The sequence below is a fragment of the Ochotona princeps genome, chromosome 15 (genome assembly GCF_030435755.1).
Source record: "Ochotona princeps isolate mOchPri1 chromosome 15, mOchPri1.hap1, whole genome shotgun sequence".
NCBI classification, from domain to species: domain Eukaryota; kingdom Metazoa; phylum Chordata; class Mammalia; order Lagomorpha; family Ochotonidae; genus Ochotona; species Ochotona princeps.
In genome coordinates, this window is record NC_080846.1 from 19,946,258 (window position 1) to 19,963,826 (window position 17,569).

The following is a 17,569-nucleotide window of genomic DNA, read 5'->3' on the forward strand; positions in this document are numbered from 1 at the left end:
TTTCACATGCTTCATCACCAGCTACCCATTGCCAATCATGGCCCCAAACACATGTATGGCTATGAAGCTGTTGCCCAGTGCCCTATTCAGTTTGTTAGCCTAATCCCTGGCATTCTTGTGAAAGGTCTGAGTCATTGGCAATAATAATGATATCTACAATGTCACACAACACAGATTGTAAGGACCACAAGGTAAGAAGAATAACAAAACTGGATGAATAATCAGTATCAAGAGTTAAAGTCAGAGTGGGTTAACCAGAGGAAGCCATGAAAGTTCAACATCGAGGAAACTGACAGTGTATCAATATAATAGTGGCAGATGGCAAATGAAAGCAACACAAACCATCTGACAGTCCTTTGAATCCAAACAAGCCCTCTGGAACTTAGGATCAGCCTTGGTGACAAACAGAGGAAAACAGGCAATAAAGAAACCTTAATTTACATGACACACATTTAGGTTTTAGACTAGAACTAAACCTAGAAGTGATTCTACAACCTTTAAATTAGTAAGATTAAGTCTCCTATCCTGGAATGAAAATGAAGCCTTGAGAATTACTAAGTTCAAACAAAGAATCATAAAGAATCTTACATGTTCATACCTCAATGTTAAGAAATCACTTCAACAATAGCAGAAAACATACACTGAGCACTTAGTTATGCTTTGTTCTGGTAGGCTCTAAGCTTAAACAGTTTACACGTATTATCACTTTCCTCTGTACAGCAACACTGCGTAGCCATTATTCTTTACCCTGCTTTACAAGAAAGGTGAAATGTCATATCTACTCAAAGGCAAAATGAAGATTTCAACAGCCATATACAAAATGCCTGGCCCTAAACATCATCCTCTACACTGCCTCCACCTTGTAAAGCAACCTCCTATACACTCAGTATTTAAGGCATTACTTCATGGATAGTGCTTTCAGACACCGGGTTCAATCAACATCCCCAACAAATTTACTTTCCCACCAGAGTTAGATTACTCAAGACCTTCAAATATACTTTCTGACTTTCTGGTATCCTTACGTGACACTCTGCACAACAGAAGGAGTAGCTAATTCCTGTGGACAGCCATGTCTGTAAGCCAATTTGTCAGGTGCCATGAATCACAATAGTCAATGTGGGAGCAGCGCTTCCTTTGATAGCCTTGACATTAAACACTAAAAGAAGCCATAGCAGAAGTAATTTGGTACCAACAGCTTTAAAAACACACTGAGGAACTGTCCTTACTTAAGCATATAGACAATTGGTTCATAAAATGCGACTAAGTGAACAGATTTAAGATTTCTTCCCTCTTATTCTATGTCAAAATAGTAAGAGAAATGATGTTCAAGCTCCTCACAGCACCATCAATTTAATCATAAAATTACAGCTTTTCCTAAGGTATTCTGTTATTAAAGTGCATTGTAATTCATTTTGATTTTAGGATTACTAGAAACTGCTCTGTTCCATGTGATGTCTTTCAGCACTCATAATTAACTATTCCTATGAGTGTAACAAAATTAATTTTTATGTAGTAAGCATACCTTAGATTGAAAACCTAAAATACTTTGGTTCATTTGGTATATGTAAATAATTTTAAGCGCAAATGTTTAATGCTATAGTTGAAATTAATGTAATAATTAGGACACAGTGTCTGATCTTATGCTACATGAGTACTTAGCACCGTCCAGCTGCTGTGAAATTTTAATATCTTTGTAAAGCACTCATTGTGTAAAATTTATGAATGAACAAGCCACACGCCAACTATGCAGCTGCTACTCTAGCTTACATGTGGTCTTCCGTGAAACCTTGCACAATATATAAAACCTTGGATCTGCTCTTAGTTTAATAAACTAAAGAGAGAAAACTTATTTTAATCTCCCACTGCGAAGATGAAGTTTAATTTGAGCGCCAAGTATTCCTGGTGGCCACTGACATTTGGTAACATTGCAAAGGCTTTTTTTTCTTGTTTTGGTTTGGTTGAAAATGCACAGTGGGCTTATATATCAGATAAATTATTTTCTTTAGAACTTCTAGCATAACAATTTTATATAAGGTATGTGCCAAGAAATTTCTATATATCATCAAAATTCTGTGTAGAATGCTCCGCCTGCCCACCAAAGAAAATGCATCTGAAGATTATTCAGCTTCATCCATGTTTTCATTCCTTACATATTTTATGCCTGAGCCTAATTTTCTTACTTTACCTCATATCATTTTAGCTGTTACATCAAACAGCATTATAAATCATTGACTTTCTTCAAATTAAATTTTGTACCAGAAAACTAATTTCTTTATCCCAGTTACTATAACAACATATGTTATTAATATGCATGCATGAAATGTACTGAAATCGTAATTTAAAAGACGAGAAACATTTTGGAAATTTTCAAATTGGAGAATGGACTCTAAAGGGCTATGCCAAATAAGGTCCACTGATTCTAATGGGTTAGTGCTGTTTATGACAAACATAACAAGCTGTGGTAACACACTCCTTTTCTATAAAGATCCTTTTCAAGATCTGAACATTAAAAGTATTCACCCTTCAGTGACTGTGATAATAATAGATGCTTTCCAAGGCTGGGGAAGAAGTGATTAGAGATGAAAAGCTAAATAGGGATGCAGCTGTAACAAGGAAAGAAATGATACAATGCCTCAGAACAGACCCCCAAAGCACTTCTATTCAATGTGTCCCACTTCCCACACCCAAATAACACCTTCCAGAATTGCCTTCTTCCCGTTAAAGAACCAGTTTCTTAATACCTTAAAAAAAAGCTTCATTGGAAGTGTCTTTGATAAATTATACAGTACCAAGTAAGAGATTGGCTTGCTTACCTGGGTCATAGACTGTTGTCTCCTGACACTGAGGAGCTATGAGAGTCAAGTTGGATTTAAGGCAACCATGCACATTAGTAAAGGATCAAATTTACCTAGATGAAGATTTTAACAAGTTCTCAGAACTGCTTCTACACAGTGAGAAATATTTATAATGACCAAAGTAAAGGCGATTTTTGGAGAAGAAAGGGAAGCATAGTGCCACAGCTGGTTGAGTCAATGTCTGGGCTGGGAAGAGTTAATGCCAGGAATCTCCTCTAAAGTCTCTCATATGCATGGCAAGGACTCCATTGCTTGAACCAGCACCTGCTGCTTCTGAGAGTGTGCTTAGCAGGAAGCTGCAATCAGAAGCACAGCAGGAACATAGATGCTTCAACATGGGAAGCAGGCAATCCAAGAGGTGTCTTAAACAATGCATGAAATGCCTGCCCTCTTCTATGTGTTTAGCATGCTAAAGTGAAACATGAGACATGACATGGCAATCAAACACAAATGGATACCTGAAAAGGTTAGTGAGAAATGAAAGAAGATAAGTGTATGTTGGTATGAAAGAAAAAAAGAAAGAAAGAAAGGAAAGGAAAAAAAGAAAAGAAAGAGGGAGGGAGGAAGGAAGGAAAGAAGGAAGAAACCAAGCAGATTTTCCACAATAAGCATTATTCAAAATCTTTCTGATGATCCAGAATCATGTTATACTTTAATTTCATGAATATGTTTATGTACTCCCATTTGCTAACCAGGTGATCAAATGCCTAGGAAAACTCTGCCTTAAAGTTGAAGAATAATCTGACTTCAGCTTCTGCAAATGTTTCTCCATGCCCTTTGTGACTTGGCAGACATAATTCCTAGAGTTCCAAAGCTGTGTTTATTCCAAATTGGAGCAAAGAGGCTCTCCACAATCTTCCATTCTGTTACTGCATTTCTCAGAGAGTAGATTCCATGGCTAACTCTAGGGAGAAATAAAGAAAAATACCTGGACCAAAATATAAGTACAGATTGATTTCATAAGAGTTTCCATTTGTTGAAAGGATGTATTCAAACAACCGCCTCCTTACCACACTTAATACAGAGTTCTATTTACCAAGTTAGTGCTTTTAAGGAAATATATTTAAAGTATGACATGAAGAACACTTACATGTCTCAGATCAAATCATATTTAAACATACACACACACAAAAAAGGACCTGGCACAGTAGCCTAGCAGCTTAAGTCCTCACCTTGAACACACCAGGATCTCTTACGGGCACCCGTTCTAATCCCGGAGGACCCACTTCTCTTCCAGCTCCCTGCTTGTGGCCTGGGAAAGCAGTCGAGGATGGCCCAAAGCCTTGGGACCCTGTACATGTGTGAGAGACTGAAAGAGGCTCCTGGCTCCTGGATTCAGATCAGTGCAGCACCAGCCCTTGGCGGCTGTTTGGGGAGTAAATCATTGGATGCAGGATCTTCCTGTCTCTCCTCCTCTCTGTATATCTGACTTCGCAATAAAAATAAATAAATCCTTAAAAAATGATTTACAAAAAAAAGGTAATCTTGGATGAATTTATAAGCATTAAACTAACCCATGCATGAGTATGTGATATAACTAACTTGATTGATTCTACAGCACCGTCAACTGAAGCTGGATGAGAAGCAGAACTGCAAAGTGCTATATGCAAAATGCTAGGTTCTACTAATACATCTTTACCCTGAGAAATGCTAATTCTATGACAGTACACTTTATTTTTAACGTGTCTGCTTCTGAAAATACTATCCAGAAATAATTTTTCAATAGCAAATGTCAAGAACCCAAGTACCAAAATAAGCAATGTTTAAGCTACCTTTCTCAGAAATACAATCTATTTCTCAATTGATAGAAATTCATCAGAAACAACTGCCTCTACCACAGTTTCAGATAATTCTACCATGTCTCTAATTCATCAAGAACCACCAGACCAAATTACCACTTAATCCTTCAATCAAGAAAATAATTTATCTACCTATTTATAATCACCTTACAAAATGCTTGATGTGCTATGTCACACCGATTTCAAAGTCAATCCAGTAAAAGCGACACTAACTCTTCATATATACTTACTTCATTATAGGATTTATACAAATTCAATAAGAATTATCACGTTGAAAAACAAAATCAATTTTTTCATGGATGCAGAGGCCCATGGCATTGGGCAATCTTCCACTGCTTTCCCAGGCCATTAGCATGGAGCTGATCTAAAGTGGAGCAAGCAGTACTAAAACTGGTTCCCATATGGGATGCCAGAGTCACAGGAAAAGAATTAGCCTGCTATTTCACCATACTAGCCTCTGATTTTTACTTTTTCATGTAGCTATTAGAAATTTTTAAGATTTATTCATTTTTTATTGGAAAGATTTACAGAGAAAAGGAGAGACAGAAAGATCTTCCACCCAATCATTCACTCCTCAAGTGGCCTCAGTGGCCAGAGCTGACTCAATCTGAAACCAGGACACATGGGTGCAGGATCCCAAGGCCTTGGGCTGTCCTCTACTGCTTTCCCAGGTCATAAGCAGGAAGCTGGAAAGCAAGTAGAACAGCTGGGAAATGAACTGGCACCCATATGGGATCCCAGAGCATGCAAGAAAAGAACTTAGGCACTAGGATACCACACCAGACCCCTACAAATAGTATTTTATACAAGTCTAATGGATTAATATACAGCAGGCAAAATCAGGTGTTGTGGAAATTAAGAACTTTATCTTGCATTTCATCACAAGCTTCTATAAAACAACTGAAAAACAATTATGTGCTGAGACTATACAATGTTTCCTCTTAGGAATTTATATACAGTCTTTCTGTCCACTTGTTGGAAAGCCACACATTAAGCCAGTTCCTACCCACACTTTGAAGGTTCTGCTACAATGTTATTTTTATGTAAGAAGTGAATTCTCTGGCCCCTTAGAGTCAGGGTACTCTCAATTTCTTGGTATATAAATGACACTCTATCAGTGCATTATGCTTAACATACGGGTACGCCCTGTAAGTCTTCCCCACTTTGAAACAATAATGTGCCACACATGATAATATTTAACACTTGTCGAATAAAGAGCTATGCATTGGTACAATGGGAGTACAGATACAGGAAAATATAGGTAGGCATACTTTAAGGAAATCTTCATTTATGCAGCTGTCAGACTCATAGAGACCTCAAACATCTGGAAAGCAGCCCCATAATCTGAAAGTCAAAAGGAGACAGAGAAATTACACTAAGAATGATGGAGTACTCACTGGGTGCCAGTAGGCACTTTCACAAACTTCCTTCATTAATCTATTATTATTCTCATTGCGTGGAGCAAACGGGTTAAGTGCTTTGTATAAGATCATACATCAAATATATGTCAAAAACCAAGATAAAAACACAAAGATCCCTAATATATGAAATAATTGACTTCAAAGCAAAGTACTTCTAGCATAAACATTTACACATATAGAAACCAAGAGAAATCAACTTAAGGTAACTGCAACTCATAAGGAGGTACTATCAAAACATTCTAAGGTGCCCTAAAGATATAGAAAATAAGGTTATCAGAAGCACCCAAATTTATTGACAATTGACTAATATATTCATGTTGGTTTCATCTGCATGAAGTACAAAATCTGGAAGAAAAAATTGAACTGTTTAACTGTCAATGTGCAAGTTGTAAAAATATAAAAAGTAAGAAAACAATTGTCACAAATGATAGAACAGTCATTTCCCATTGGGAAGAAAGAACTGCAATCATGTGAGTTTGGTGGTTGTTATAAATTATTCATGGGCCTAAGTGGTAGATTTATGTGCGTTTATATTGTAATTCTTAAACTATAAAAGATGGTATTTCAAACATTTATGTGAAAATGAAACTAAAAGTTAAGTCTATTATGTGCAAAATAATTTTGAAATTCATGATTTTTTCATATCATGCATTTTTCATGAACTTTTTGAAAAGTCCTTAGATGTATAAATTTCAGGGATTTGGGTATAAAAATTTAAAAATGCCTTTTAATTCCATGTTCCACGAACTTTTTAAACTGCTTTGTATTTGAACCATGCAGCAACAATGGTGACAGCTCAGCAATCTGAGCTGTGGTGACAACACTGCCCTCAACGACTGAGCAGAGTAGATGTTGAGTCAGTACTCCAAATCACCAGTTCCTGCATTCAATTCTAACTCTCCTTCAGCATCATCTCCACATTTAAATCTCCTAACTTTTGTACATATGTGCATACTTCCCATCTTTGAAAACATTCATCTGTGCTTACTCCATGTGAGAATTGATTTTACATGTCAAAACCCCATGGAGTTCTTCAGCTATTTGGTCAAATATGATTCTGGGTGTGTCTTTAGACATGATTCATATTTTAATAAGTTGACAAGTAAAACAGATGGTCATTTCTAATGTGAGCAGGACTCAACCAATACTTTGAAGAAATCAACCAAACAAAAATGCCAACTTTCCCTCAAACAACAAGAAACTACCTGTGGGAAGCCTGCTCTCTGAGTTGGATACTCAGTTCTGGTTCCTTATTACAGCTTTCTGATAATGCAGACCCTGGGGTGCAACAGTGATGACTAAAGTAACTGTTCCCTGACCATCCATGTGAGGTATCTGGATTGAGTTCACAGCTCCCAGCTTTAGCCTGGCCTCACTCCAGCCCCTGAAGGCATTCAGGGAATGAAGCAGCAGATAGGAGTATTCACACTCATTTCCCTCCTTCTCTTTTTCTTTCTTTCAGTGTATGTCTTGTGAATGTGTGTGGGGGGGTTGTCTCTATGCCATTAAATAAATAAAAATCTTTAAAAAAGGAAGAAATGTCAGCATCACATATAACCCGAAAACACTCATATACTTAAAATAACAAATGAAGAACATGGAGCTAATAAGCTATAATTTCATACATAAGTTATGGAAGGACTGTCAATCGTGACAGCTTTGGCCTTCTCTGAAAATGATCCACAAAAATTTACCTCTTCAGGCTCATGAAACGCAGATGCCCGCTGAAAGGAGTTGCTGAAACTTGGCACAGGCATGTAGCTGTGTCAATGCATATTATATTAAAATTTTTCTTAAACCAAATAGCTTTCCATAAAATTACATTATACATGTAAGTCACAATTATATATATAATCCTCCATATAATTTATATTTATATTAGATGTATCTATATATATATGGTATATCAGGAACACTGGTGAATATGTCATGTATAAAATGCATTGACTGAGGCCAGCTTTGTGGAACAGTGGATAAAGCTGCCACCTGTACCTGAGACATTCACATCCCATTTGAGCAGCAGTTCCTGTCCCTGCTGCACTGCTTCCGATTCAGCTCCTTGATTATGGCCAGGAAAAGCAACAGAAGATGGCCCAAGTACTTAAAGTCTCAGAGGAAACTGCTAACTTCTGCCTTTGACCTGGCCCAGTGCCCGTCATTGTGGCCCTCTGCAGAGGGAACCAGTGAGTAGAAGAGCTCTTGCTCGCGCTCTCTCTCTCTCTCTCTCTCCTTTCTCTCTCATTCTCCATCTCTATGTCCATCTTTCTGTATAACCCTTACTTTCAAATAAATAAATAAATCCTTGAAAAATCCTGAGCACAAAGTTTTATCTACTTGTGAAATAAATACAAAATATGTTAACACCTATAAGGTGTTTACACAGTGTTAAAAGTAAGAAAGGAAAAAGGAAGGTGGGTGGGAATGAAGGGAGAATGGAGGATAGAATGGGAGTATCAATCTGTTCTTAAAACTGTACATATATGATACATGAAATTGTGTCCTTTTGTGTAAATAAAAATAAGGCCACAAAATTATTTAATGTGACTGAATGTTAGTACTGTATTTAGTATTTAGGATACTATATTATTTTTAAAAATATAGCTGAAAATGATCAGCCACATACAATGACCACTTCACTTGTAGTATTTTCCTGTCGGAGTTTTTATGGATTATAGTAGAATACAATCTTCTCTTTGCCAAAGATAATCTTGCTTTAAATAAATTTTTATAGGCTCTGATTTCAGGAACTCTACAGTAGTTCATAAGAAGCAATAAGATGGACACACAAGCAGTCAATAAGGAAGAATACATGTACAAATTATTTTAGGAGGAGTTTAAATGAGAAGGATGCAGGAGGTAAGAAAAGTATGCAAGAAAGGAGACTTGCAGTAAAGGCATCATATTAACAAAAGCAAAGCAGAGCTCCATGTATTTAAAAAAAAAAACTGAGTTAGAAGAACTCAGCAGAGCAGGGCCTGGAGGGGAGTAGATTTTCTGGCATGCTCAGTATTGACAGACTGGGTAAGATGCAACTAGCATAGAGCTCAGTCTTGCTCTGATTTAGTAGTAAGTAACCATAAAAATGTATCCAAAACAAGACCTCAAAGTCTCCATTCCATTTTCTCTTAGTGTTTAACATCTCCTTGATGAAGCTCTAACTTTTCCTGAGAAGACATAAACAATGCAGTTTGCACCAGTATGGTGTCCTGAAAACATTTTGCCTCCTCCTGAGAACACTATGCAAAGACCGTTTTCACTTTACAAAGAAAAATAAAATGTTCCCCTCAGCATACTTCCCACACATGTCAATTTTGTATCGCCACCATTCACCTTGCCTCTATGGTAAAGATTTTTTTTACTTCAATTACTAGTCTCTGTAACAAGGCCTTAACTATAGAAGGAACTAATCCAAAGCAAAATAGGTATAAGTCAGCATCAACTTTCAAGCCAAGAAACTAACTGAGTAAACATAACTCAAAAAGTATATATTATACTAAACATATAATAAATGAAAAATAAATGAAATGTGGATTTGATTCAAGTTTTCTTTGAAACTAATAACTATTGTCATCCCTTACTAAGGCATTCACATTTCTTACAGCATGCATTATAACTTAGTCACTATGTTTTCATGAGCCTTTAGCCTATCCAAATAAATGCATAATATGATTATTCTATGTCTTCTGCAAGGACAATACCTGCTATTAATACACCTTACATACAATATCTGCTATTAATACACCTTACATATCCAAGAGTTCCTTCATTTCTGTAAGATTGGGGGAAACTGTTTTATCATTTTCCCCTACCTGGAGATAGGTCTTTCCCTACACCACCAGGACAAGACCACAGAAAAATTTGCTCCCTCAAAATTGGCATTACACAGTGGGCAGAAGACAGCTGTCAATGACAAAACAAAGCAGAAACACAAGACTGCACTGAAAACAACTTGTTATGCTACATAACACTTTTTTTGGAAAGCCTATTAAGAGTGGGAATACTTTTTTATAAACTTTCCATTACTTGTACTCACACAAAAATAAGGGTTTAGAAATGACTTAAGGGAGATGCTTATATTAAAGTAGGGACTTTAAGCCATGGATGAGTTATGAATAGGCTATAAGAAAATTATAGTGGTTTCCTTAAAGTCCACACAGAATTTAAGAAAAAAGTAATTTTTCTCTAGGGGTGGCAGGGGATATGGGACACTACTGTGTAGCAGTTTGGAGTTTATAATACACAAGTTTAAGACAATTGCTGAGGAAACAGAACTTATTCATAGCACAGATTCAGTCATTCTCAATCTTGTCCATGTATGTATGAAAAGGCTCCTACTTTAAAACAAATAAAAACAGATAACATTTGGCACTATTAGAGTATATTCGTGGGGTGCACTTGAGCTGAGAAGATAATATGAGTTTGATCCACAAAATGCACAAAGCCAATAGTCAGTACCCTTGACAGAACTTTGTCCATATGCTAATTAATCCAGTTTGTGTGAACTATTTATTTACAGCATTATGTGCAATCTCAATTTGATACAAAATTAATAACTCATACGTATGAATGAAACAAGCAACTTCAGTATTTGAAACTCAGACAAAAAGATCTCTGTTAATATTGGTAACACAGGCATTTCTACTTCAGGGCCTTTTTTGTCATAGAAAGCTCTGAGTTCACTGACCTACACAAAATCATTAAACACAGAAAAGATGTATTAACCTAAAGTCTTCATTTATCTTACAATGGTTAGAAGCTTAGCTGGTACTAACGATGTAAATACTTTCATATCATCAACCCAGGAGAGTATATATTGAGGACTTTGAAATAATATTATTTCCAGACACAGATGTGGAGATAATATTAGTTTTAGAAGAAACAGTGAGCCTTAAGTTCCATATATAATTAAAGTAATAAAATAGTGTCTGGATTATAAACTCACTGTTATTTACTGCTTAATTTTAAGAGAAAATGTTAACATAGTTGGGCTAAGGCATGTAATATTAATTTACAGTTTTGAGAAAAAAAAACTAGAATACATTACCCTTATAAAATAAGAAGCTCTTGGAAAAATTAAGTTTAATCAAAACATGGTATATCAAATTGATGTTAAGTATTAAATCTGGGTAAGAACCCCATAGTTAAGCTTTTCCTGAACTAAGTATAAAATTGGAGCTTCATGGATATCACATTTTTATTAGGCTTAATTATTTGTGAAAAGAAGAGGAGAGGAGAGAAGAGGGGAGGGAAAGATGGGAGGAGAAGGGAAAAAGAGAAGGAAGGCGAAAGAAGAAGGGATAGGAGAGGAATAAGAGACATTGAAACAGAGAAAGATAACAAGTCATCTACAAAGTTCACTGTCTAAATCCCTGAAACAAGTGGGTTTGGTCCACAACGAAGACAGGAGCCAGGAACTCAGTCTAAGTCTCCCAAAGGGATTAGTTACATGAACCAAGTATTTGAGTCATCATCTGCTGTTTCCTAAGATGTGCATTAGCACAGCCAGGACTCAAATTTGGGTACCCCTCTATAAAATATAAATGTCCTACACAGCAGTTTAGCTACTGTGTCAAACACTCACTACATCACATATTTAATTTACAAGGGTATGTGGTTCTCTGGATAGCAGAGTGGTTATACTCAGTTCAACCACGACTTAAGTACACATGGTAACTTTATTTATAGGAATTTTCAAGATATTTGGAAGCGCTCATAATACTCAAATGTCACGATATAGTTTAAAATGACTAACACTAAAACAAACTTTGATAACATAAGCAAAATTTAGCATTTTCCCAATTATAATTGCTCTGTAAGACAAGATCATGAGTTTTAAGAGGCTAAAAATAATGTGTGAGCAGTGATCAGAAATCTAGTTTCTAGCTGCCTACAAATTTACATTTTTATATATATATGTTAAATACTGATGACTTATATGTGATAGTTTTTTCCCATAATTTAACTATCCCAAGGTCTACAAAAGTATGTTGTATTTCGTTCTGTTTCACTGAATTCTTTGATGCTTTTTTAAACCTTTTAACATTTACTTTCTTTTTCTTCCCCATAGGCTCAGAGATTTCCCCTTTCCATCCTCGTCATACTGTCTTCCCCCCAATGCTGATCCCCTATATTATTACAATAATATACTCCTCCACCACCAGTCACAAGTCCATCATTCTGTGATTAAAGTATATCCTGACATTATAGGTATAGATAGTGGAAGAAAGTCCAGCATCCTATTGTCAATATATTTTTAACAGTTTGATTGACAGCCCACCTTTTTTGGGGGGGTGTAGAGTTGTTTACTGCAATGTATCTTCATGTCTTGGTATTAGTAACCATTATACAGCTCCTCTAGATGAATATATAAGCATACATGTTTGCCTATATATGATCTTGTAGTTTGCATCAATGTTGCTTGCATCACAGAGAACAGATGATATTTCTCCTCTTGGGATATATTTCACTGAGTATAATGGTCTCCAATTGGGATCATTTTATTGCAAATCATAGGCTTTCTTTCTTTTTAATGACAGAGTAGCATTCCATAGAGTACATATACCATGGTTTCTTGATCCATTCCTCCTTCGATAAGCATCTGGGCTGTTTCCATGTCTTTGCTATTGTAGATTGTGCAGCTGTAATTTTAGGATTACAGGTAACTTTCTCATATGTAGATTTCATTTCATTTGGATATGAAGTGGCACAACTCGGTCATATGGTATATGCATTTTCAGTTGTCTAGTTGTCTTAGTATTTTCCATACTGACCTCCAATAGTGGCTGTACTAGACTACACTCTCAACAACAGTAAAGTAGGGTACCTTCCTTCCCACATCAACTCCGGCAGGTAGAGTTCTGAGTAGGCCAGCCTCAAAGGAGTTAGGTGCAATCTCAGTGTGACTTTTATTTCTATATCCCTGATAGCTAGACAGCCTGAGGATTTTGTCATAGTAGACTTATCATATTCTATTAGTCATTCGAGGTCCTTCTTTTGAAAAATATTCATTTCCTTCATCCATTTCTTCACACAGTTGTTTGTTGTGTATGTGCAAAGATTTTAACCCATTCTGTTGGTTGTTTCTTCAGTTTGTTGATCATTTTCTTTGCTGTACAGAAGCATCTTAGTTTTACGTAGACCCATTTGATATTTTGGCTTTGACTGCCTGTGCTTTTAATAACTTTTCTAGGAAGACTTTGCCAATGCCAATATCTTATAGAGGATTCCCTATGTTTTCCTCCAATACTTTGATGGTTTCTGGATGCATGTTTAGGGCCATGATCTCTTTAGAGATTTTTTTTTAGATAAGGTTAAAGGTGGGGGTATTGATTCTTCTATTGATTCTTGATTCTTAATGATTGGCTGCTATCTAATTGTCCCAACAGCATTTGTTAAAAAATACTACCATTTTTCCCTGTTTCTTTATTCTTTATTTTCAAGTTTCTTTACAGAGATTAATTGACTGTACCTATGTGGGCTCACTTCTGGAGTTTCTATTCTGTTCACTTAGCTCTGTTTCTGTACCAGTACCAGACTTTTTTTATTACCATTGCCCTCTAGTATTCCTTGAAGTCTGGAATTGTGCTTCCTCCAGCTTCACTTTTATTCTTTAGGATATCTTTGGCTCTTCATGAGAGGAACTTTTGTATCACATATTCTACTTCTGAGAAGAATGTTGCTGGGATTTTGATTGAGATCACATTGAATCTTTTGGTGATACAGACATTTTCATGATGTTGATCCTGCCAATCCAAGGCCGTGGTAAATTTCTCCATATTTAATGTCTTCTATTTCTTTTTTAAATGTATATAATTTTCATCATAGTGGTCTTCCATATCTTTAGTTAGGTTAGATCCAAGGTATATGGATTCTTTTGCACTATTTTAAAAAGGACTGTATACACAAGTTCTCTCTCAGCCATTGAGTTGTCTGTGTATTAAGTGATTTATGTTCACTAATTTTGTATTCTGCTACCCTGCCAAACTATCTGATGAGTACTAACAGACTCTTTATTGAGTCTTTTGGTTTCCCTATGTAGAGAATCATATCATCTGCATACAGAGATGATTTTAATTCCTCTTTTCCAATTCAAATTCCTCTTATTTATTCTTATTGCCTAATGGCTCTAGCAAGGACTTCCAATACCATGTTGAATAGCAGTGGCAAAAGTGGAAATCCTTGTCTAGTTCCGGATCTTAGTGGAAATGCTTCGAGTCTTTCTCCACTTCACATGATGCTGGCATTTAGCTTTTCATAAATTGCTTTGTCTTGTAGAATGATCCTTCTATTTTGTCTTTTGTATTTTATCAAAGGCCTTCTCTGCATCTATTGAGATGATCATATGGTTTTTGCCTTTCAATTTCGTTGATGTGGTATATGACATTTACTGATTTGCATGTTAAACCATCGCTGCATGCCAGGGATAAATCCCACCTGGCTCAGGAGAATGATCTGCCTGATGTACTGTAAGATGCTGTTGTCTAGTATCTTGTTGGGGATTTTTGCATCTATGTTCATCAGGGATATTAACCTGTATTTTTTTCTGTTGTATCTCTATTTATCATCATAGAAAGGATGTGGAAGGATTGCCTCCCTTTCTATTGTTTGGAAGAGCTTGTGGGAAACTGGGGCAAGTACATCTTGAAACAATCTACCTGTGTAGAATTCTGCAGTGAAGTCATCTGATCCAAGGCTTTCCTTGGTTGGAGGGGATTTAATTACTGACTCAATCTCAGTTCTTGTTATGGGTATATTTAGATTTTTAATTACCTCATGATTCAATTTTGGCAGATTGTATGTGTCAGGAATATATCCATTTCTTTTAGGTCTTCTGATTTTTTGACATATAGTTGCTTGTAATAGTTCCAAATAATTCTATGGCTACTATATTTCCTTTCTCATCTCTGATTCTATTGATTTGTATCTTCTCCCTTCCCCATCCGCCCTTTTTTTTTTTGATTAGTTGGGCTAGTTGAGAATCTATTTTGTTGATTTTATCAAATAACCAGCTCTTTGATTCACTGATCTTATGTATTTTTCTTTAGTCTCTAGTTTATTTCCTTCCTTATTTTGGCTATTTGTTCTTTCCTGCTAGTCTTGAGATTGCTTTGCTGTTGTCTTTCTAGCTCTTTCAAACAAACAGCTAAAATCTTTTCTGGGTAAGTTATTCTGAGCTGACAATTTTCCATTTCAGAATCTGGAACATTTCACTCCATTCTCTTCTGTCCTACAGAGTTTCCTCTGAGAGGTCAGCTGTGAGTCTAATTGGGGTTCCTCTATATGTTAATTAATTTTTCACGTGCATATTTAAGGTCCTTTACCCTGTGTTCAATTGAACAGAGCCTGATTATCATGCTTTGTGGCAAAATGCACTTTTTTTCAACCCTTTTGGGAATTCTGTGCCTCTCCTGTGTTTTTTTTTTCCCCCGACTCTTTCTCCGTATTAGGGAAGTTCTCAATTAGTATTTCTTTCAATACATCTTTGAAGCCAGCTTCTCTTTCTGCAGCCTCTTGGACTTCCATAACTCTTACATTCAGCCTTTTAATATTGTCCCTTAATTCTTGATTACTTTTCTTAGCTTGACTAAGTTCCTCTTCCAATTTTTTTATTGTTCCAGCTTGTTGAAGAAAATTCTTCCAATTCTGAGATTTTTTCTTTTGCGTTGCTCATTCTATTTGAGGCTTTCCACTGAATTTTTAATTTGTTCCCTTGTGTTCTTAATTTCTAATAAATCACCTTGATTTTGTTTCAATGCTGTTATTTCCTCCTACATATTTCTTAAATTACTTGAACTCCTGTAGATGCTTCTTACTGTTTTTAATGAACATTGTAATGATTTTAAAAATTCTTTGCCCTGTTCCTCAATGTCTTCTTTGGTTAACTCTGAGGCTGACAAAGGTTTTTGCTCCTTCATGAAGGAGGCATCAGTAATATTCATGTGCCTCTGTCTCTTCTTTTGCTGTTGGCCACTGCAATTGTGATTAATGGATTCTTCTCCTTAAGGTTGGTTTTCAGCTGTGTTACCCACAGGTCTACACGTCAACTTCATTGATCCTGTTCAATACCAGTTCTTCATTTGTAGTCACTAACACCATTCCCAATAGCAAGTTTCAGTCTGGGGCTCTTGTGCTAGGCTTTCACTACAGTCTCCAAAGCCCAATCCTGGATCATCACTCTCAATGTCCTGTGAGCCTGTCTTGTGCCCACACCATTGCCTGCACAGCCTTTCTCCAACTCCTGATTGGAGCAGTACCCAGGATTAGGAAGACACCAACTGCCCAAAATCACAGTCATCCTTCTTCCCCTTCTTTATCTTTTCAAAATCCAAAATGAGAAAAAAGAATATACATTGGTTCAGTGACTTCTTGCCTGAAGATGTGTACCACATTATGGCTGGAGTACATGTGTGTCTATGTGATTTTTCTCCTTAGTTACAAAGCCACCATGATTTAATCCCTGGGCCCACACCAAGGAACTAACCTAATCCAGTGACTTACTAAAGTCACACCTAAACACCATCACCAGATTACGTTTCCATCCTTTTATCACTAATAAGTGTGACTTTGGAGTTGGAGTTTAGGCTCCATTAACTATGACTTTAGAGATAGGGAAATCATATTCAGAGCATAGCCAGTCACTGACTTTGATAATAATTAAGAGTTTTGTAAAAATTCTACATTTTCAGTATACATAAATAACATTTCAGAGTGTAGGGTTTTTTCGTAATTGAAGTGTTGTTTACATAGATAACCAGATGATGTATTTTTTGTTTTTTTTTCTTTTTTTCAGTTTCAGAGTGGTAGAAGAATTTGGTTTGCTGTTATTGTTTTAAAAAACAGGTGTGACGGGCCCGGCAGCGTGGGCTAGCAGCTAAAGTCCTCGCCTTGAATGCCCCAGGATCCCATATGGGCGCTGGTTCTAATCCCGGCAGCTCCACTTCCCATCCACCTCCCTGCTTGTGGCCTGGGAAAGCAGTCGAGGACGGCCCAATGCGTTGGGACCCTGCACCCGCATTGGAGACCTGGAAGAGGTTCCTGGTTCCCCGGCATCGGATTGGCGCGCACCAGCCAGTTGCGGCTCACTTGGGGAGTGAAACATATCGGATGGAAGATCTTCCTCTCTGTCTCTCCTCCTCTCTGTATATCCGGCTTTCCAATAATAATAAAATCTTTAAAAATAATAATAAAAAAAATAAAAAACAGGTGTGACAATCATTTTTTTTGTGACTATATTAGCACATTTAATTGCTAAGTTAACAGGCAGATATCTCAATTCCTCTACCAACAGATGGTGAAAGTGCCTTTAAAGGAGGAGTAAAAATTTTTCAGAAACCATTTCAGAACAGGATAACATTTGGTCTTTTCTCAGTTAAAGTGTCAACTTCTGATGAACACTAATGGAAGTCACATAGTGGCATTTATGGTGCTCTTGCCTTTAATTACCTCACTGTTACTCAGATTTTGTGAAATTGCTTGCATATTATCTTTCAATGCA

The 17,569-nt window shown here is 36.5% G+C and overlaps 1 protein-coding gene across 7 annotated transcripts in view; it reads right to left on the bottom strand.

Moving 5' to 3' along the window:
* Window positions 1–17,569, bottom strand: part of TAFA2 (TAFA chemokine like family member 2) — a 395,137-nt gene that overhangs the window by 161,826 nt on the left and 215,742 nt on the right. For 2 of the 7 annotated variants that reach the window (XM_058673114.1, XM_058673113.1), the window contains exon 2: window positions 5,926–5,998. The exons of the other annotated variants lie outside the window; for them this stretch is intronic. In XM_058673114.1, coding sequence (XP_058529097.1) covers window positions 5,926–5,942 — 17 coding nt within the window. In that variant the 5' untranslated portion in view covers window positions 5,943–5,998. The remainder of the gene's footprint in view (window positions 1–5,925; window positions 5,999–17,569) is intronic. 7 annotated transcript variants of the gene reach the window in all.